Source organism: Pelophylax lessonae, assembly GCF_965119305.1.
Source record: "Pelophylax lessonae genome assembly, chromosome: 3".
In the NCBI taxonomy this organism is placed as follows: domain Eukaryota; kingdom Metazoa; phylum Chordata; class Amphibia; order Anura; family Ranidae; genus Pelophylax; species Pelophylax lessonae.
In genome coordinates this window covers 180,305,670-180,327,172 of record NC_138770.1, presented here as the reverse complement: position 1 = coordinate 180,327,172, position 21,503 = coordinate 180,305,670, and the positions used below count along the sequence as shown (strand labels likewise).

The window sequence follows — 21,503 nt, the reverse complement described above, 5'->3', positions numbered from 1 at the left end:
ACGTTTGAAATATCCAATAAATGTCATTCCACTTCATGATTGTGTCCCACTTGTTGTTGATTCTTCACAAAAAATTACAGCTTTATATCTTTATGTTTGAAGCCTGAAATGTGGCAAAAGGTCACAAAGTTCAAGGGGGCCAAAAACTTTCGTAAGGCACTGTATACATATATATATATATATATATATATATATATATATATATAAAATAAATAATTATATATATCTTTTCATGTGACAACACTGAAGAAATTACACTTTGCTGCAATGTAAAGTAGTGAGTGTACAGTGGGTACGGAAAGTATTCAGACCCCCTTAAATTTTTCACTCTTTGTTATATTGCAGCCATTTGCTAAAATCATTTAAGTTCATTCTTCTTCCTCATGAATGTACACATAGCACCCCATACTGACAGAAAAACACAGAATTGTTGACATTGTTGCAGATTTATTAAAAAAGAAAAACTGAAATATCACATGGTCCTAAGTATTCAGACCCTTTGCTGTTTAACTCAGGTGCTTTCCATTTCTTCTGATCATCCTTGAGATGGTTCTACACCTTCATTTCAGTCCAGCTGTGTTTGATTATACTAATTGGACTTGATTAGGAAAGCCACACACCTGTCTATATAAGACCTTCCAGATCACAATGCATGTCAGAGCAAATGAGAATCATGAGGTCAAAGGAACTGCCTGAAGAGCTCAGAGACAGAATTGTGGCAAGGCACAGATCTGGCCAAGGTTACAAAAAGATTTCTGCTGCACTTAAGGTTCCTAAGAGCACAGTGGCCTCCATAATCCTCAAATGGAAGACGTTTGGGACGACCAGAACCCTTCCTAGAGCTGTCCGTCCGGCCAAACTGAGCTATCGGGGTGTAATGTTCTGGTACCTTTGGGTACCCTAATTACTCTTTCATAAGTGTATGCGCCCCACCATTCTCTTTTGGTAAGGTGCGCATACACCTTTAAGACTGATGCTGTCATCACTGAGCGCCGGACTGGATGGCTATTTAGATCGCCGGCTCTCACTCACATGTGTTCGTTCAAACTGCTTTGTGCCTTGATGCTAACCTGTCTTGAAGCTCTCATGCTTGCAAGCATACCTTGCTGTCGGAACCACGCTGCGCTGATCCCTGTATCCCGCTACCGGATCATCCGCTCTTGCCGAACCTCTCCTCTGCTACATTGCTATTAGTGATAAGTACCCCACAGGGGAAACCTCTATAACCTTCATACTAAAGCTTACACTATCTAGCTCTGCATACAAAGGACTATTACTACATCTGCATTATCTAAGATTGCTAGCTCTTGAGCCTACTACCACCTGTTCTTGCACTGGGTTGATCTCTCTTGTATGTCCACCTGCTACTCTGTCATCTGCTACCATACATGATTGCTAAACCTATCTGCATCCCATCTGCTACTATCTTACTTTCAAGAACATTTCCTTTCAAGTGTCTGTCATCTACCATCTCTACCCAACCTGTCTCTTCAGCCTATCATCACTGTGTTACTATATACATAAGTCACTCTAGGAAACATCTTATTGAGTGTGTGTATTTACTTGCTGAATTGAGATCATCCACACATGATGAGTCATTGGGAGTTGGGATTGGTGTCTCAGCGTTTCTCTACATGACTACTGAAGTGGAATATTTCTGCAGCTGAAAATCCACATCATACATAAAACGCAGGAGCGTTACACGGGGGAGAAGAGCCTTGGTGAGAGAGGTAAAGAAGAACCCAAAGATCACTGTGGCTGAGCTCCAGAGATGCAGTCAGGAGATGGGAGAAAGTTGTAGAAAGTCAACCATCACTGCAGCCCTCCACCAGTCGGGCTTTATGGCAGAGTGGCCCGACGGAAGCCTCTCCTCAGTGTAAGACACATGAAAGCCCGCATGGAGTTTGATAAAAAACACCTGAAGGACTCCAAGATGGTGAGAAATAAGATTCTCTGGTCTGATGAGACCAAAATAGAACTTTTTGGCCTTAATTCTAAGCGGTATGTGTGAAGAAAACCAGGCACTGCTCATCACCTGTCCAATACAGTCCCAACAGTGAAGCATGGTGGTGGCAGCATCATGCTGTGGGGGTTTTTTCAGCTGCAGGGACAGGACAACTGGTTGCAATCGAGGGAAAGATGAATGCGGCCAAGTACAGGGATATCCTGGACAAAAACCTTCTCCAGAGTGCTCTGGACCTCAGACTGGGCCGAAGGTTTACCTTCCAACAAGACAATGACCCTAAGCACACTGCTAAAATAACGAAGGAGTGGCTTCACAACAACTCCGTGACTGTTCTTGAATGGCCCAGCCAGAGCCCTGACTTAAACCCAATTGAGCATCTCTGGAGAGACCTAAAAATGGCTGTCCACCAACGTTTACCATCCAACCTGACAGAACTGGAGAGGATCTGCAAGGAGGAATGGCAGAGGATCCCCAAATCCAGGTGTGAAAGACTTGTTGCATCTTTCCCAAAAAGACTCCTGGCTGTATTAGATCAAAAGGGGGCTTCTACTAAATACTGAGCAAAGGGTCTGAATACTTAGGACCATGTGATATTTCAGTTTTTCTTTTTTAATAAATCTGCAACAATGTCAACAATTCTGTGTTTTTCTGTAAGTATGGGGTGCTATGTGTACATTCATGAGGAAGAAGAATGAACTTAAATGATTTTAGCAAATGGCTGCAATATAACAAAGAGTGAAAAATTTAAGGGGGTCTGAATACTTTCCGTACCCACTGTATATATATATATACACATATATATATATATATATATATATATATATATATATATACACATATACAGTATCTCACAAAAGTGAGTACACCCCTCAAATTTCTGTAAATATTTTATTATATCTTTTCATGAGACAACACTGAAGAAATGACACTTTGCTACAATGTAAAGTAGTGAGTGTACAGCTTGTATAACCGTGTAAATTTGCTGTCCCCTCAAAATAAACTGCTGGATTTAGAGGATTTTAAGGATTTAGGGATTTAGAGAAGATCTGTAAAGAAGAGTGGACCAAAATCCCTCCTGAGATGTGTGCAAACCTGGTAACCAACTACAAGAAACGTCTTACCTCTGTGCGTGCCAACAAGGGTTTCTCCACCAAGTACTAAGTCATGTTTTGCTTGGGGATCAAATACTTATATTACTCACTGAATGGCAACTTAATTTATACCATTTCTGTCATTTGTTTTTTTCTGGATTTTCAATTGATATTCTGGCTCTGTCATTAAGAATACACCTACAATAAAATGTATAGACCCTTCATTTCTTTGTAAGTGGGCAAATTTACAAAATCTGCATGGGATAAAATAATTATTTTACCCCACTGTAATTGATCACAGAATTCTGCTAAATACTTGTTAAAGCAACGGCTAACATTTCTGTGTTTAGTGATCACAGACTGGAATGAAAGGGACCTTAGGGGGATCATGAAAGTTTCCTTTTCAAAGAGAATGTACAACATTGACTACATTTTCTTTAATTGTTTAGGGTTAAAAAAAAAATAAAATTAAAAGGCTAATTTTTTAGCTAGCTAAAAAAAAATGAGGTATTGCATGTGAATGTTGCATATTTACTTTAGCTTTTCGCCTGTTTTGTTCTTACAGGCTGATGACTTACAGGCAGATGACTTACAGGCAGATATGGGACAGATGGTGATTAAGGTAAAAAATACAGTGTACAATACATTACTGGTCGTGCTAGGGTTTCGTCCCTTCCCTGTTCCAGGCTGACATTGTAGCTTTGACATTCACAGTAGCCGATCTGCTCTTACTTGCAGTTATGGGGCTCTCGGACACTATTCTGGGTCCCAGGGTCTTTAGTTTCATTTGTTTATGAGGTGCACATATTTTTCTGCATTGTCCATAATGTGTGTCTTACTTTGACTCTCCACAAGAGGGAGCTGGTCACTTATTACTATGCACTTTGTCATTATTTTGTTACCTGATCTTGTCTGTATAGTGTTCCTTTTTCTAAATAAAAAACTTTTGCAAGAAAAAAAAATACAGTGTAAAAACCATACAACACACATTAAAGTGCATATTAACAAATGCTAAGGCTCTGTTCAGAAAGGAATTGTTTTAACCTTAAGTTTAGAAGATTACCATATTTGGCAGGCAAACCCCAATAGAGATCATTTACTACAGAGCTCAGTCTAACTGTTTCAAAGAGCATCTAATTGACTGCAGAATTCTGCTAAATACTTGTTTATGCAACAACTAATATTTCTGTATTTAGTGATCACAGACTGGAATGAAAGAGAGCTTAGGGGTCATCATGAAAGCGTATTTTTCAAAGAGAATGTGCAGCATTGACTATATTTTCTTTCTTTGTTTAGGGTTAAAACAATTTAATTAAAATGCTTATTTTTTAGCAAGCCAAATATCAGGTATTGCATGTGAATTGTGCATACTTACTGTGGCCTTTCACCTTTGTTCTTACAGACAGACGACTTACAGGCAAATATGGAACAGTTGATGGATATGGTAATCTAAATGATAGGCTGTAAAAATCACATATGTTACAATGCATGTTAACAACACTAAGGCTGGCCATACATGTTCAATATTCTTGTACAATTTTCCTTTAGATTTACCTTCACCACTTCTGGACTGGAAGATTTCCCCCCTTAATGACCAGGCCATTTTTTGCGATACAGCACTGAGTTACTTTAACTGACAAATGCGCGGTCGTGTGATGTCATACCCTAATAAAAGGAATGTCCTTTTTTCCCACAAATACAGCTTTCTTTTGGTGGTATTTGATCACCTGTGCGGTTTTAATTTTTTGCTCTATAAACAAAAAAATAGCAACAATTTTGAAAAAAAAAAAATAAAAAATTCTGCTAAATGATATATAAAAAAAAAAATAAAATTAAATTTTTTTCATAATGTTAGGCCAATTTGTATTCTGCCACATATTTCTGGTAAAAAAAATCCTAATACGCGTATATTGATTGGTTTGCGCAAAAGTTATCGTGTCTACAAACTAGGGGAAAGATTTATGTAATTTTTCTTTATTTTTTACTAGTAATGGTGGCAATCTTCGATTTTTTAGCAGGACTGCGACATTGCGGCAGACAGATCGGACACCTAACTGACGTTTTTGACACTTTTGGGGGTGACTAGTGACATTACTACAGTAATCGGCACAAAAAAATATGCACTGTTAATATAGTAATGACACTGGCAGGGAAGGGGTTAACACCAGGGTGATCAAAGGGTTAAATGTGAGTCTAGGGGGTGTTTTCTAACTGTGGGGGGGGGTGGGCTTGTGGAATCAACACAGGGACCTCTGTTTCTAAATAGGAGAAACACAGGAGCTCTGTGTTGATAACTGAGAGAACAATGGTCTGCTGTGTTTACATTAGCAGACCGCCGTTCTCTCTCCACAGGTAGCGATCGCGGGTGCCCGGGGGCAATTGCGGCCACTGGCCCCGTGCATCAGCTTCCCCTATGGCAAATAGGGGTCTGGCGCACCCCCAGGATCGCTCCCGCGAACCGCCATAGGGCTTGCCTAGTTAGGAACAATTGAAGGTTTTTTAGTTTAGACCTCATTTTATATGGTTTTTGGTAAATCTAAAGAAGTAAATCTACATGTAACATGTATGGCCAACCTTAGACTGTGTACAGACAAGGATTTTTTTAACATTATCTCTCAAATGAAAACTGGCTGATTGGACACAGGTAAAAAAAAAAAAAAAGCCACGGGGGCATCCCTCATAAAAATCTAGGAGCCAGCTAAAACACGTTAGGAGGCAGTTTTTTTAAATCAGCTGCCCAGCGCCCAGAACTGCACTGGCACTGACAGGTGGACCTGATGGCCACTGACAGGTGGCACTGATGGGCACAGACAGGTGACTGATGGGCATGGACAGGTGGCAGTGATAGGCGGCACTAATCAGGTGGTACTAATACTCCCCATCCACTCAGCGACATCAGAGAACGGGTGGCTGATTAAGCCCACAACCTCGCGAATTGCGAGTACCTTGTTTAGACAGGTACAGGTAAACTCCTCCTTCTCTCCTCCCTCCCTGCAGTCTTCTGGGACATGTCACAGGTCCCAGAAGACTGCGGGACCATTCACAAAACGCAGTGCGTCTCGCACATACACAGTAGGCAGCCTGCTGTGAAGCCAAAAGCCACACAGCCATCTGCCTAGTTAAGATATCGGCACCAGGAACCTGGAGGTTAATGAAGAACTAGTCTGGGTGAGGACAGCAATGGATCCTTGGACAGGTAAGTGGCCATTTATTGAAAGTCAGTAGCTTCTGACTTTTAATTTTTTTTTTTTTTTTTACAGACTGAAACTCCCCTTTAGGCTCCATTTACACCTGATCGCCTGCGAGATCCCCACGATTCCGCCTGTGATTTCAAATCGCTGCAAAATGCAGGATGTGTTTGCAATGCCATTACTTCCTAATGGCACCCCAATTGCAGCACGATCTTGCCGCGATTGTCGCACAGTAAATTGCATTGCAATCGCAACCAGTGGTTTAGACATTAATGGCTGTGTGTTGAGTTATTTTGAGGGGACAGCAAATTTACACCGTTATACAAGCTATACAGTGGGTACAGAAAGTATTCAGACCCCCTTAAATTTTTCACTCTTTGTTATATTGCAGCTATTTGCTAAAATCATTTACCGTATATACTCGAATATAAGCCGAGTTTTTCAGCACATTTTTTTGTGCTGAAAACGTCCCCCTCGGCTTATACTCGAGTCAAGGAAAAAAAAGTCTGCTCCGACGGGCTTAAGCTTTAAAAATGGCGCCGCCCGTCGCATACATGTCACCGCGCACGCGCCGCCCCCACTCGAGGGAGGCCGGGAATAGCCAAAATTATACGAGCGGCGGCGACGCGTGCGCAATGACGTGTCGGCGCCGGGCGGCGCCATTTTTAAAATGAAGGCGCCTCTGGAACAAGTAAGTGAAACAGCTTCACTACCTGCCATTATGCAGGGCTGCGGGCACACTACAAGGAATGCAGTGCTGCGGGCATGGTCCACCTTTACCATGCCCACAGCACTGCATCTCCTGTAGTATGCCCACAACCCCGGATCCTCTTGTACCATGCCAGTACCCTGCATTCTCCTGTACCATGCCAGTACCCTGCATTCTCCTGCACCATGCCAGTACCCTGCATTCTCCTGCACCATGCCAGTACCCTGCATTCTCCTGCACCATGCCAGTACCCTGCATTCTCCTGCACCATGCCAGTACCATGCATTCTCCTGTACCATGCCAGTACCCTGCATTCTCCTGTACCATGCCAGTACCCTGCATTCTCCTGCACCATGCCAGTACCCTGCATTCTCCTGTACCATGCCAGTACCCTGCATTCTCCTGTACCATGCCAGTACCCTGCATTCTCCTGTACCATGCCAGTACCCTGCATTCTCCTGCACCATGCCAGTACCCTGCATTCTCCTGCACCATGCCATTACCCTGCATTCTCCTGCACCATACCAGTCACCCTGCATTCTCCTGTACCATGCCCGCCGCCCTGCATTCTCACCCTAGGCTTATACTCGAGTCAATGATTTTTCCCATCTTTTTGTGCTAAAAGTAGGGGTCTCGGCTTATACTCGGGTCGGCTTATACTTGAGTATATACGGTAGGTTCATTCTTCTTCCTCATGAATGTACACATAGCACCCCATACTGACAGAAAAACACAGAATTGTTGACATTGTTGCAGATTTATTAAAAAAGAAAAACTGAAATATCACATGGTCCTAAGTATTCAGACCCTTTGCTCAGTATTTAGTAGAAGCCCCCTTTTGATCTAATACAGCCAGGAGTCTTTTTGGGAAAGATGCAACAAGTCTTTCACACCTGGATTTGGGGATCCTCTGCCATTCCTCCTTGCAGATCCTCTCCAGTTCTGTCAGGTTGGATGGTAAATGTTGGTGGACAGCCATTTTTAGGTCTCTCCAGAGATGCTCAATTGGGTTTAAGTCAGGGCTCTGGCTGGGCCATTCAAGAACAGTCACGGAGTTGTTGTGAAGCCACTCCTTCGTTATTTTAGCTGTGTGCTTAGGGTCATTTTGTTGGAAGGTAAACCTTCGGCAGAGCACTCTGGAGAAGGTTTTTGTCCAGGATATCCCTGTACTTGGCCGCATTCATCTTTCCCTCGATTGCAACCAGTTGTCCTGTCCCTGCAGCTGAAAAACACCCCCACAGCATGATGCTGCCACCACCATGCTTCACTGTTGGGACTGTATTGGACAGGTGATGAGCAGTGCCTGGTTTTCTCCACACATACCGCTTAGAATTAAGGCCAAAAAGTTCTATTTTGGTCTCATCAGACCAGAGAATATCATTTCTCACCATCTTGGAGTCCTTCAGGTGTTTTTTAGCAAACTCCATGCGGGTTTTCATGTGTCTTACACTGAGGAGAGGCTTCCGTCTGGCCACTCTGCCATAAAGCCCCGACTGGTGGAGGGCTGCAGTGATGGTTGACTTTCTACAACTTTCTCCCATCTCCTGACTGCATCTCTGGAGCTCAGCCACAGTGATCTTTGGGTTCTTCTTTACCTCTCTCACCAAGGCTCTTCTCCCCCGATAGCTCAGTTTGGCCGGACGGCCAGCTCTAGGAAGGGTTCTGGTCATCCCAAACATCTTCCATTTGAGGATTATGGAGGCCACTGTGCTCTTAGGAACCTTAAGTGCAGCAGAAATCTTTTTGTAACCTTGGCCAGATCTGTGCCTTGCCACAATTCTGTCTCTGAGCTCTTCAGGCAGTTCCTTTGACCTCATGATTCTCATTTGCTCTGACATGCATTGTGATCTGAAAGGTCTTATATAGACAGGTGTGTGGCTTTCCTAATCAAGTCCAATCAGTATAATCAAACACAGCTGGACTCAAATGAAGGCGTAGAACCATCTCAAGGATGATCAGAAGAAATGGAAAGCACCTGAGTTAAATATATGAGTGTCACAGCAAAGGGTCTGAATACTTAGGACCATGTGATATTTCAGTTTTTCTTTTTTAATAAATCTGCAACAATGTCAACAATTCTGTGTTTTTCCATCAATATGGGGAGCTGTGTGTACATTCATGAGGAAGAAGAATGAACTTAAATGATTTAAGCAAATGGCTGCAATATAACAAAGAGTGAAAAATTTAAGGGGGTCTGAATACTTTCCGTACCCACTGTACACTCACTACTTTACATTGCAGCAAAGTGTAATTTCTTCAGTGTTGTCACATGAAAAGATATAATAAAATATTTGAGGGGTGTACTCACTTTTGTGAGATACTGTATATTATATATGTGAGGGGTGTACTCACTTTTGTGAGATACTGTATGATGCATATTTTTAGCTAAATATGAAGTATTGTATTTTAATATTTCATTATTTACTTTTTTTTTTTTTTTTTTAACTTGCTTTGTTCTTACAGGGAGAGGACATGCAAACAGATGGTACACAGGAAGATATTGAACAGTTGCTAAAAACGGTAATCTAATGAATACACTGTAAAAACATATGTTAAAATGCATATTTACAAGCTCTAAGTCTGTGTACAGACAGAAATATTTTGACCTTTACTTTTGATGATCATCATATTTAGTAGGTATTGCATGGCTGTGGATGGCTTGCACAGCCATGCCGAGTTTAACCACTTTACCTCCGCCCACAGTAATATTACTGCGGCAGAGTGGCTCGTTATCTCCCCCTATACTCCCCCTTCTGGGCGGCGGTTCCGGAGGCTCGCTCCCGCTGTTTTCATTCACAGCGGGAGTCGGGCCAGGGGAGGAGCAGCGGCGATCGCCGCTGCTCTGCCCCGATCGCCGGGGATCTAGTGTGGAGATCCGCCCGCCTGTGTAAACACAAGCGGGCGGATCTCCATAGTGACAGAGAGTGACAGATCGGACTGTTCAGCATAGCTGGACATCCGATCTGTCCATGACTCACTCAGTCACCTCCCCCCCCACACGTCAGTAAGCACCAGGCATACATTAACCCCTCCCTCTCCAATAAAATTAACCCCTTCCCTGCCAGTGTCATTTTTACAGTAACAGTGCATATATATAGCACTGATTACTGCAGTAATGTCACTGGTACCCCCAAAAGTGTCAAAAATGTCAGTCAAGTCCGATCTGTCCACCGCAATGTCGCAGTCCCGCAAAAAAAAATCGCAGATCGCCGCCATTACGCGTTAAAAAAAAAAAACACCAAAAATGACAGAAATCTTTCCCTTTGTTAGTAAACGCAATAACTTTTGCGCAAACCAATCAAAATACGCTTATTGCGATTTTTTTTACCAATCATAGGTAGCAGAAAACAAATTGGCCAAAAATTTTTAAAAAAATTGGTTTTTACATCTTTTTTGGGGGGAATTTCATATAAAAAAATGTTAAAAATATTGTTATTTTTTCAAAATAAACGCTCTTTTTTTGTTTATAGCGCAAAAAGTAAAAATCGCACAGGTGATCAAATACCACCAAAAGAAAGCTCTGTTTGTGGGGAAAAAAAGGACGTAAATTTCGTTTGGGTACGGCGTCGCACGACCGCGCAATTGTCAGTTGAAGTCGCACAGCACCGAATCGCAAAAAGTGGCCTGGACGGAAGACAGCAAAATCCTCCGGTGGTAAAGTGGTTAAATGTGACAGCGGCTGCAGGGAAGAGGAACCCCTTTCACAGGGGATGGGCCTCTGATAGTGTTGCCAACCTACCAGATTGAAATTTACTGACACAACACCCAAAATTTACTGACACAGCCAAATTTTTACTGACATTTCCAAAAGTTACACAATTACAGTTTTTTTTTTTGTATACAAACTTTTTTTATTAAGGTAGAAAATTGTGGTACAAAAAGCGATAAATAGCAATGTAATCAACAAGTGGTATATTCGAACTATTATGTTAAGTTCAGAAACAAAAATACTTAAATACATTTTAAAACAACTGGATAAGGAGGAAAACATTGAAGAGGATTCCACAAGTCAGGTATATGAGAACATCTTGAGAGATATGTATGAAGTAGGAAAATATTATATAGCATGAATCATTATAGATCAAACCAAGGATCCCATTTGTCATTGTAGAATTTGGTTGAGTTGTAAATGGTGTGAAAGATTCTTTCCATTTGGATTATAGAAAAGAGTCTTGCTTTCAATTGGGTAGTTGGGAATGAAGAGGATTTCCAGTTTACGGCAATCAGTCAATGTATAGCTACACATATTGTGTGAATGAGTCTCATCTGAGGAATAGGTAAACTTGTGATAGGAGTGAAGAGAAGACAGTTAGGAAGGGTGAGAGTAATATGACTGTTTGATATCTTAGAGGCAAATCCTTCCATCTTCCGCCAAATAAAGGAAATTTTGTCACATTCCCAAAAAATATGTGTGAAAGAGCCTAGGCCTGTGCACCCTCTGTAACAATTAGGTGAGGATGAGGGAAAAATGGCATGTAATTTGGACGGTGTTAAATACCATCTCATGATAAGCTTGTGTAGCACCCTACAGGTAGGTGCTAGGTAAAATGTATAGTGGGCCTTGTCTGCCTAACAGCAGGGCTGTGATTTATTTAGTTAGGGTGTCAGGACTTCCAGATGTGCCTGCTGAGGGGAGAAGTATCCCCACTGGCTCCTGTGAGAGGCTTCTCATAGGGCAGTGTGGGAAACCCAATCAGGGGACACCTCCCAGCTTGTAACTACCCCAGAAGGCAGATTAGGCTGCAAAGGATTCTGGGAGTGGATATAAGTTTGGGGAGAAGTGCGTGGCACGGTGTCTTTGGCAGGAGCAGAGTCCCAGAAAGGAGAGTGCGGCTGTCTCTCTTCCTGTCTGAAGAAGGTGGATGACTCAGGGTGTCACCTGAGTGTCCAGAGCGTGCCTAGTTGAGCTGAGGTGATCTGGTGTGCCGAGAGCTGAGAGAGAGGGGTCCAGTCCCAGGAAAGCCTACACAGGTCGTGAGTACTGAGGATTGCCCCTGGAAGGTCTGCCTGAAGTTAGAGGGGACCACTTCGGAAGAGGTTCTGGGATCCAGTGTCAGCTAGCTGTAAAGGGGGTACCTAGGTTGAGGACCCTGAAGCTATAAAGGGGGTACATAGTCAGTGGACCCTGAAGAGTTTAAGGACAAAGGGGGCACCTGCAGTTTGGGCCCTGAATGGTATAGAACGTGCCAGTTAAAGTGACAGCTATACAGAGTTCTACTACATACTACCTCAAGCTGTGTCAGGCGGGGGAAAGTATTTAGTGACTTTCACTGTACAACAGTATCAGGAGTTCTACAGTTCTCAGTCTTGGATCTTCTGGACTATAAGTCGAGGATTCAGCACTTCTTTTGTTCTACAGAGTGTTCTCAGTGTCAGTGAGCATTGGCTGGTGCCGGTTGGCGTCAAGGAAGCGCCAACAGGCATTTCAGAAGTAAAGTCCCAATTGTAATTAGTTAAGCCTCAAGGAGTATCCCGCTCATTCCCTTCTCCCATCCCCTAATTCCAATAATAACCACAAACAAAGATGCCGGAGTTGTCGCTGCTTCAGTTGTCACACCTGGTTGTAACACATGGGCTGGAGAGGATTCCGGTACTAATGGCAGACCCACATCAGGCCATAGGCCTGGAAATCTTGCTACACTTGTATGGAGTTCCATATATTGTGAGGGATCTAGTGCACTTTCTGAGGTTTAAAATACTTTCATTCCATTTATCTAATGAGAGATGTAAATTACATTCTTCCTCTTAATTTAGCATGTAAGGAAGTTTTTCACTAGAAGAGGTGTTAATCATATTTTAACAGAAATATTACCCCTACCTCTTGGGTTATTTAGGCATATTTTCTCATAGAAAGTTGGAAGGTCCGTGTTAGTAATTTGATAATGTTTTTGGAAAAAATGCCTAATTTGTAAGAAATTACAGTGTTCGTTATTTGGTAATTTGTGTTTGGACTGGAGTGTCTCAAAAGTAGAAAAGGTGTTCATAATACATTTTTGCAAAGTAGTCAAATCTTTATTGATCCAAGGTTTGAAAATGTCTTTATTATGAAGACCAAGGAGAATCTTTGGATCACCTAGGTATGTGGCACTTGGTGGGGTTTTTGAAATTATTTTTTGTATTTAGCCCCAAATGATCTCCAAAGTGACAGTGCCTGTGAAACCAAGAGATTACGTGAAGCTATAGTATTAATAGGAATATTCCTGGACCACAATAATCCTGAGATCTGATAAGGGAGAATAGAGTCCCTTTAGAAATTGACCCATGGAATCATCGAATCGGGGATGTGCCATTGAGCTATTTGAGTGAAGCGTGAAGCCAGGTAGTATAACCAGAAATCTGGAAGACCCACACCACCCTTCAGTTGAGATGTATATAATACTAATTTAGAGAAATGGGGATGCAAATCTTCCAAGACAAGTTTGTTAATTTCTCTCTGAAATCTCGAAATTTAAGTTTTATTTAATCTGATGGGGATCGCCCTAAAAAGATATAATAATTTATGGAGTATTATCATTTTAATCGCTGTTATTCTACCTAGATGATTTCCATGCCTTGAGGGACCTTCTTATTTTTAGAAGTATTGGTGTGTAGTTTTTGGAAAATAAAAATTTTAAGTCTGGAGTAAGGTGGATTGCCAGATAAGAAATTGCATCCATGGACCAGGAAAAGTTAAAGGAGTTTCTCTGTCGCTCATTGACAGACGCAGTCCTCTTGATTAATATCAATTGGGTTATACTGCCCTTTACAGGAGTAGGACACTAGGCAGAAGAAAACGTTCTGGCCACACCTTAGGGGCAGTCCCAGAGGGTATATCCTCTCTCTCTCTGCTACAGGATGTTAGTTTTTTTCTGTCTAGTCAGGAGTAAGGACTTAAGTTCCTTGCTGGGATCTTTGGTCCTGCCAAGATTTTTTAGATAAATCCTTTTTTAGTTAGCTTTTTTCTCCAGTTGTTCCTGTGAGATCTTCAAGAAATTATGCCGGATCTGGGCGACGGGCTGGATGTTGAAGTCCAGTGGTCACCCCAGCCAGCCTACAAGCGCGTGCAGACTCCAGCTCCGCGCTGGATCGGCCGCGACACATTCAAACAATTATGCTGGAGCTGGGCGACGGGCTGGATGTTAAGGTCCAGTGGTCACCCCAGCCGGCTTGCGAACGCGTGCAGGCCCTAGCTCCGCGCTGGGTCGGCCGCGACATAGTCCCATTGGACGGGGACTGGGCCTGCGAGTTAGACGTCTCGCCAGGACGCCTACGACCAATCCGAATTGAGTTGCGGCGTCTGTGTTGGCCGACAGCCCCCCCCACCACGGTGGAGAGGGGTTCTGTCAGGAGTTGGTGTCCGCCTGTTCCGCTATGGTGAATAACATGTTCTCCCTCTGTCGGGTGGACGCGGGCCCCTCCGTGGGATAATCGGACCCTCATAATCCCGGGTTCCCCTCTATCCTATAACATACTCCTCCTATCTTCCCCTCCTATTAGGGGTTGGTAAGTAAGGGCTGTCCTGTAATGATATACACTCCAGGAGGCTTGGTTAGAGGCTTACTATCCTGAAGGGATCCATGAGGTTGAAAAGGTTGGAGTATGGTGCCGCGGGCATTACTAGTAGAACGGTCATTCAGATTGTCAGACACTTACCGTTTAAATCGCTAAGTTTTGTCAGGGATGGAGGATGGCCAGTAAAACAATCAGGCAGATTGTCGGACACCTACCGTGTATCGGTCGATTGCAGCGCACGGAACACCATCCTTTCAAATCCGTAAATAAGGGTTGTCAGGGATGGGGATGGCGCCGCAGGCATTCCCACTAAAGACGGTTATGCAGATTGTCAGACACCTACCGTTGATCGGTCGGTTGCAGCCCGGAACACCATCCTTTCGAGAGATCGGTCGGCTGCAGCATGAGAGCATGACTAAGGCGGTCAGGTATGGGGCCGAGGGCGTTACACTGACACCGGCAGAGGCTGCAAACGCGAGGAGCGCCATTTTTTCGTGGGCCACGCGGGGCCGCCATTTTGGCGTAGCCTAGATGTCCCCGCTATGGCGGCGGCCATCTTGGATACACCCAGCCTCGTGGAGCAGCAGTGGGAGTGCCGGAAGGGGCAGGGCCGCGTCCTTCACCCGGGTAAATCAATCCACAAGACTTCCTGTCCTGTAAAGACAGCGCTGAGAGCAGTCCGGTAGGAACTTCTGTGCATCAGGTGGTAAGCCTTGGGGGTGTCTCTTCTCTCTCTGTGGGGGCTCCAAAGCAAGTGGTCACTGAGGGGCGCTATTGCGCTGAGGGATTACTTTAAAGAGAAAAAGTTTTTTTTTTTTCAAATTTTGTCATTTGTTTGCTGACAGGTTCCTGGCTTTGCCATGGACCCTGAGACACATGTATCCCCACCTGATCCCCTCGAGGTGACCGCGGGACCCTCCAACTCTCCACTTACTATAGATGCATTATCAGCGGTCCTGGAGTCTTTTGTATCCCGGGTGGAGGTGGCCTGTCAGGGACAGGGGGCGAAGAAACGACCCCCGCCTACCCCTATTTCATCTGACATATCAGATACAGATTCTGAACCTGTCGCTGCGGCTGCAGGTCCCTCTTCTGGGGCTTGTGTCTCAGGTACCGTCTCCTCAGATAGTGAGGAGGACATTTCTGCCTCCGCCATAGAACAAGAAGAAGCATTGGTGGATGCACTAATTATGTCTGTCCGGGAAACCTTAAGACTTGAGGTTACACCGGCAGAGGTAGCGGATACTGAAATTCCTTTTGGTACTCTCAAACCTACCAAGATGGCGAAGGTGTTTCCTTTTCCCAAATATTTTGATAATATAATTAAAGTGGGGTCGTCCAAAACGAACCCCTGGTATTTCCAAACGGATTGTTAGGCGTTATCCGTTTGAGGAATCCCTCCTTAAAAAATGGACGGTACCACCATTGTTGGATTCACCGATTTCCAGACTGAATAAAGCTACTGTTATCCCGTTAGAGGACGCTCCGTCCTTTAGGGATCCGGTGGATCGTAAGGTAGAAGCTCTATCCCGTTCCATTTTTTCCTTGATAGGGTCAGCCTTTAGGCCAGTGGTTGCCATTGGTCTGGTTTCACAGACATTGACAGAATGGACCAAGTTGTTACGCCGTGACCTAGAGGGGAGAAGTATCCCCACGGCAGTATCAGACTTGCTGGAACAGATGATACAAGGGCTACAGTTTGCCTGTGACGCCGCTCTGGACGCCACTCCATTGTTGGGGCGTGCATCGATTTCAGCAGTGGTCCTCAGGCGTGTGTTGTGGTTAAAGTGCTGGTCGGCGGATCAAGGTTCCAAAAAAGCTTTGGCTAATCTTCCCTTTCAAGGGAATCGCCTGTTTGGGGCCACCTTGGATGAGATTATCAAGGATCTCACTGGGGGCAAGAGCACTTTCTTGCCACAGAATACTAAGGGTAAAGGACCTCGTCACAGACAGGGGCCTTCCTTTTCCGCTCATAAAAAGTTTTTTCGCTCCGCTGGGGTGGGCGATAAGGCAAAGCCCTCCAAAGCCCCTCCAGGGGGTTTTAAGGGGCGCTGGTCGGGAAAACAAAAGTCCGGCCCTTTCAGAGCTGAAGATAAAACCACTAAAACCTGAAGGTGCGCCCCCACCCATATCTGGGGTGGGGGGACGTCTTCACCAGTTTCCGGATCCATGGCTTTCCAGAATCCCGGACAAATGGGTTCGCGAAGTCATACGGTCGGGATACAAGATCGAGTTTAGATCACTTCCACCGGTGCGATTCTTCCCTTCCAATATCCGACTATCCCCGGACCGCTTAGAAGCTTTGCGGGGGGCAGTAACGGATTTAATGCAACAAGGAGTGGTGGTCCCCGTTCCTTGGACAGAACGTTTTCAGGGGTTCTATTCAAACCTATTCACAATACCCAGAAAAGAGGGCAAGGTGCGTCCAATTCTGGACTTAAGAGCACTCAATCATTTTGTCCGGGTACAAAAATTCAAGATGGAGTTGTAATGTTCTGGTACCTTTGGGTACCCTAATTACTCTTTCATAAGTGTATGCGCCCCACCATTCTCTTTTGGTAAGGTGCGCATACACCTTTAAGACTGATGCTGTCATCACTGAGCGCCGGACTGATGGCTATTTAGATCGCCGGCTCTCACTCACATGTGTTCGTTCAAACTGCTTTGTGCCTTGATGCTAACCTGTCTTGAAGCTCTCATGCTTGCAAGCTTACCTCGCTGTCGGAACCACGCTGCGCTGATCCCTGTATCCTGCTACCGGATCATCCGCTCTTGCCGAACCTCTCCTCTGCTACATTGCTATTAGTGATAAGTACCCCGTAGGGAAAACCTCTATAACTTTCATACTAAAGCTTACACTATCTAGCTCTGCATACTAAGGACTATTACTACATCTGCATTATCTAAGATTGCTAGCTCTTGAGCCTACTACCACCTGTTCTTGCACTGGGTTGATCTCTCTTGTATGTCCACCTGCTACTCTGTCATCTGCTACCATACATGATTGCTAAACCTATCTGCATCTCATCTGCTACTATCTTACTTTCAAGAACATTTCCTTTCAAGTGTCTATCATCTACCATCTCTACCCAACCTGTCTCTTCAGCCTATCATCACTGTGTTACTATATACATAAGTCACTCTAGGAAATATCTTATTGAGTGTGTGTATTTACTTGCTGAGTTGAGATCCTCCACACATGATGAGTCATTGAGAGTTGGGAATGGTGTCTCAGCGTTTCTCTACATGACTACTGAAGTGGAATATTTCTGCAGCTGAAAATCCACATCATACATAAAACGCAGGAGCGTTACAGATTGAACGAACCACAAATGGATTCAGCAGAAATAACCACTGAGATGACACAATTAAAACAGCAAGTAACTGCGTTAATACACGCATTTGCTGAATTAAAAGAAGACAATCAGGCTCTGTCGCAGCAGGTAATTAGACTGACACAACTTACCACTGCTCAGTCCCCTGAACCCAAAATAAATCCTCCTTTGGTATTTACAGGCGATCGCAAAAAATTTAGCGAATTTAAAAACGCATGTGAGTTACTTTTCTTGCTAAAACCCCGTACCTACCTTACTGATCACATTAAGGTTTGTACTATTATTTCTTACCTAACAGGCAATCCTCGGGCCTGGGCAGACTCTCTTTTTGAGAAAAGCGATCAGCTTCTCAACTCCTATGCCTTGTTCCTAGCAGAAATCACTAGCCTATATGATGATCCCAATAGGCAGAGTACTGCCGATCTTCAATTAAGATCCTTGAAACAGGGTGGGAGACCTGTAGAAGACTTTGTCGCAGAATTCAAGAGATGGACCCTTGATTCAGAATGGAATGATGCATCTCTGAAAACCCAATTTAGGCTTGGCCTATCAGAGGCCGTTAAAGACGACCTCGCCCGAGCGGATCTGCCAAAAACCCTGGATGCATTGATACAACTCAGTATCACCATAGATAGAAGACTACGAGAAAGAAAGGCTGAGAAAATGGGAATGCCAATTTTCAGTTCTTCTCGGATTTCGGCCGTTGACCCCGTTCCTATGGAGATAGGAACCATACGCCCACCTCTATCAACTATGGAAAGAGCCAGAAGACGATCTGGTAATCTCTGCTTGTACTGTGCATCCCCGGATCACAAGATAAACGTCTGTCCCCTAGTCTACAAAAAGAAGGGTGAGTGTTCACATGTCCTCCTAGGGGGATTGATAACTTCAATCACTAACCCTTACCTTTCTGTTTGCTTGACATTACAGTGGGACCAGAACAGGATTACTACTAAGGCCATGATTGACACAGGATCTTGTGGAAATTATATTGACATACGTTTTGCTGCTTTAAATAAAGTTCCTATTATTTCTAAACTTAAACCTGTCTCAGTGAGTCTTATTAACGGTGTTCCTTTATCCTCTGGTCCGATCACTGATCAGACACAGGCACTCCTAGTCACTACTAACGGGTCTCATATGGAGACCACTACCTTCGATCTAATATCTTCACCCCACTTTCCCATTGTTTTGGGACTTCCCTGGTTGCACACACATCAACCAACCATAGATTGGAAGGAACGGACCCTGACCTTCCTCTCTTGCTATTGCAAGGGTAAGTGTAACCTCCCGTCTTTCGGGAAGATCCTGTCTGTGGTGACAGATGAGATTGCACCACTATGTTATCAGGATCTCTCTGAGGTTTTTCTTGAGAAAAATGCTCAAGCACTACCTCCCCATCGAGACTATGATTGTAGCATTGATCTACTCCCAAATAGCAAATTGCCGTTCGGTCATGTTTATCCTCTTTCACAGGATGAACTTTCCCATCTCAAAGACTATTTGGATGAGAATTTGGAAAAAGGTTTTATTAGACCTTCCACTTCTTCCACAGCAGCTAAGAACAAAAAGGCGGATGCACTATCACGACTAACTGAAGAAAACTACTTCGAAATCCCTTCCGTTCCTATAATACCTCACAAACGCATTATTGGAGTTGTCCGTTCCTTGAAGGAAGAGGTTTTGCATGGTATAAGTTTGGATTCACCCCCACCACAACTAAATACTGATGCAGAAGGCTTCCTCTACTACAACGACAAACTTTACATACCACCTACCATACGCACCAAGATCTTGGAATTATCGCATGATGTGCCAATGGCAGGACATATGGGTATGACAAAGACTATTAATCTGATTGCCAGGCAATTCTGGTGGTCTGACATGAAAACATCTATACAAAAATTCGTCTCTTCATGCAATGTCTGTGCCAGGTCCAAAATTGACACTACGAGACCATCCGGTCTACTATGCAGTCTACCAATACCCCAAACTCCATGGGAAGTTGTGTCCTTGGACTTTATAGTGGAATTGCCTCCTTCCAAAGGATTTAATACCATCTTAGTGTCAGTGGACCATCTGACAAAAATGGCACATTTCATTGCTATTCGCAGACTACCTTCGTCCAAACAAACGGCAGAACTCCTGATGAAACATGTCTTTAAGTTACATGGTATCCCAAAAACTCTTCTGTCTGACCGTGGATCACAATTTATTTCCAAGTTCTGGCAAGAACTATGTCACATACTACGGATCGAGCGGAAGCTCACTTCTCCTTACCATCCGCAGACCAACGGACAGACTGAAAGAGTCAACCAATGCATCGAGCAATATTTACGTTGTTACACTTCTTACCAATAGGATGATTGGGTGGATCTTCTCCCTCTGGCAGAATTTGCCTACAACAACGCAACCCACAGTACGACTAAGCAGTCGTACCACTTGAACTATGGGTTTCATCCCTCTATTCTTCCACCACGCATCCTTCCTTCAAATAACCCAGTAGCTTCAGACTATCTTACCCAAATAAAGGACTCTCTGGGTTTGCTTAATACTACCATTGCACACGCTCATAGTCAACAAAAGAAATACTATGATCTTCGCAGAAGACCTTCTCCTCAGTACGCTATCGGGGACCTCGTTTGGCTCTCAACAAAAAATTTAAGACTGAAAATCCCTAGCAAAAAGCTTGGACCTCTGTTCTTGGGACCTTTCCCAATCAAGAAACTTATTGGAAAAGCTGCAGTACAGCTTACATTGCCAATAGACCTCAAAATACATCCCATTTTCCATGTGTCGCTACTGAAGCCCCATGTTCCTGACCAAGGAATAAGGCCTACTATCCCACCTCCTCCTCCTGTACAAATTGAAGGTGGAGAAGAATATGAGATAAAAGAGATTCTGGATTCTCGTATCCACAGAGGAAGACTTCAGTACTTGGTTCGATGGAAGAACTATGGGCCCCAAGACGACACCTGGCTAAACACCTCTGACATACATGCCTCTAGATTAATCTGCAATTTTCATGCGAAGTACCCAGACAAACCAGCTCCAGAGGCCTTCAGGAGCCGGCCTTAAAGGGGGGGTACTGTAATGTTCTGGTACCTTTGGGTACCCTAATTACTCTTTCATAAGTGTATGCGCCCCACCATTCTCTTTTGGTAAGGTGCGCATACACCTTTAAGACTGATGCTGTCATCACTGTGCGCCGGACTGATGGCTATTTAGATCGCCGGCTCTCACTCACATGTGTTCGTTCAAACTGCTTTGTGCCTTGATGCTAACCTGTCTTGAAGCTCTCATGCTTGCAAGCTTACCTCGCTGTCGGAACCACGCTGCGCTGATCCCTGTATCCTGCTACCGGATCATCCGCTCTTGCCGAACCTCTCCTCTGCTACATTGCTATTAGTGATAAGTACCCCGTAGGGGAAACCTCTATAACTTTCATACTAAAGCTTACACTATCTAGCTCTGCATACTAAGGACTATTACTACATCTGCATTATCTAAGATTGCTAGCTCTTGAGCCTACTACCACCTGTTCTTGCACTGGGTTGATCTCTCTTGTATGTCCACCTGCTACTCTGTCATCTGCTACCATACATGATTGCTAAACCTATCTGCATCTCATCTGCTACTATCTTACTTTCAAGAACATTTCCTTTCAAGTGTCTATCATCTACCATCTCTACCCAACCTGTCTCTTCAGCCTATCATCAC

At 44.0% G+C, this 21,503-nt stretch overlaps 1 protein-coding gene across 1 annotated transcript in view; it reads left to right on the top strand.

Moving 5' to 3' along the window:
- The window catches only part of LOC309548977 (apolipoprotein L6-like), a 125,631-nt gene that overhangs the window by 69,513 nt on the left and 34,615 nt on the right, over positions 1 to 21,503 (top strand). The window contains 3 exon segments of the mRNA XM_082248912.1: positions 3,623 to 3,679; positions 4,460 to 4,501; positions 9,421 to 9,477. Coding sequence (XP_082105038.1) covers positions 3,623 to 3,679; positions 4,460 to 4,501; positions 9,421 to 9,477 — 156 coding nt within the window.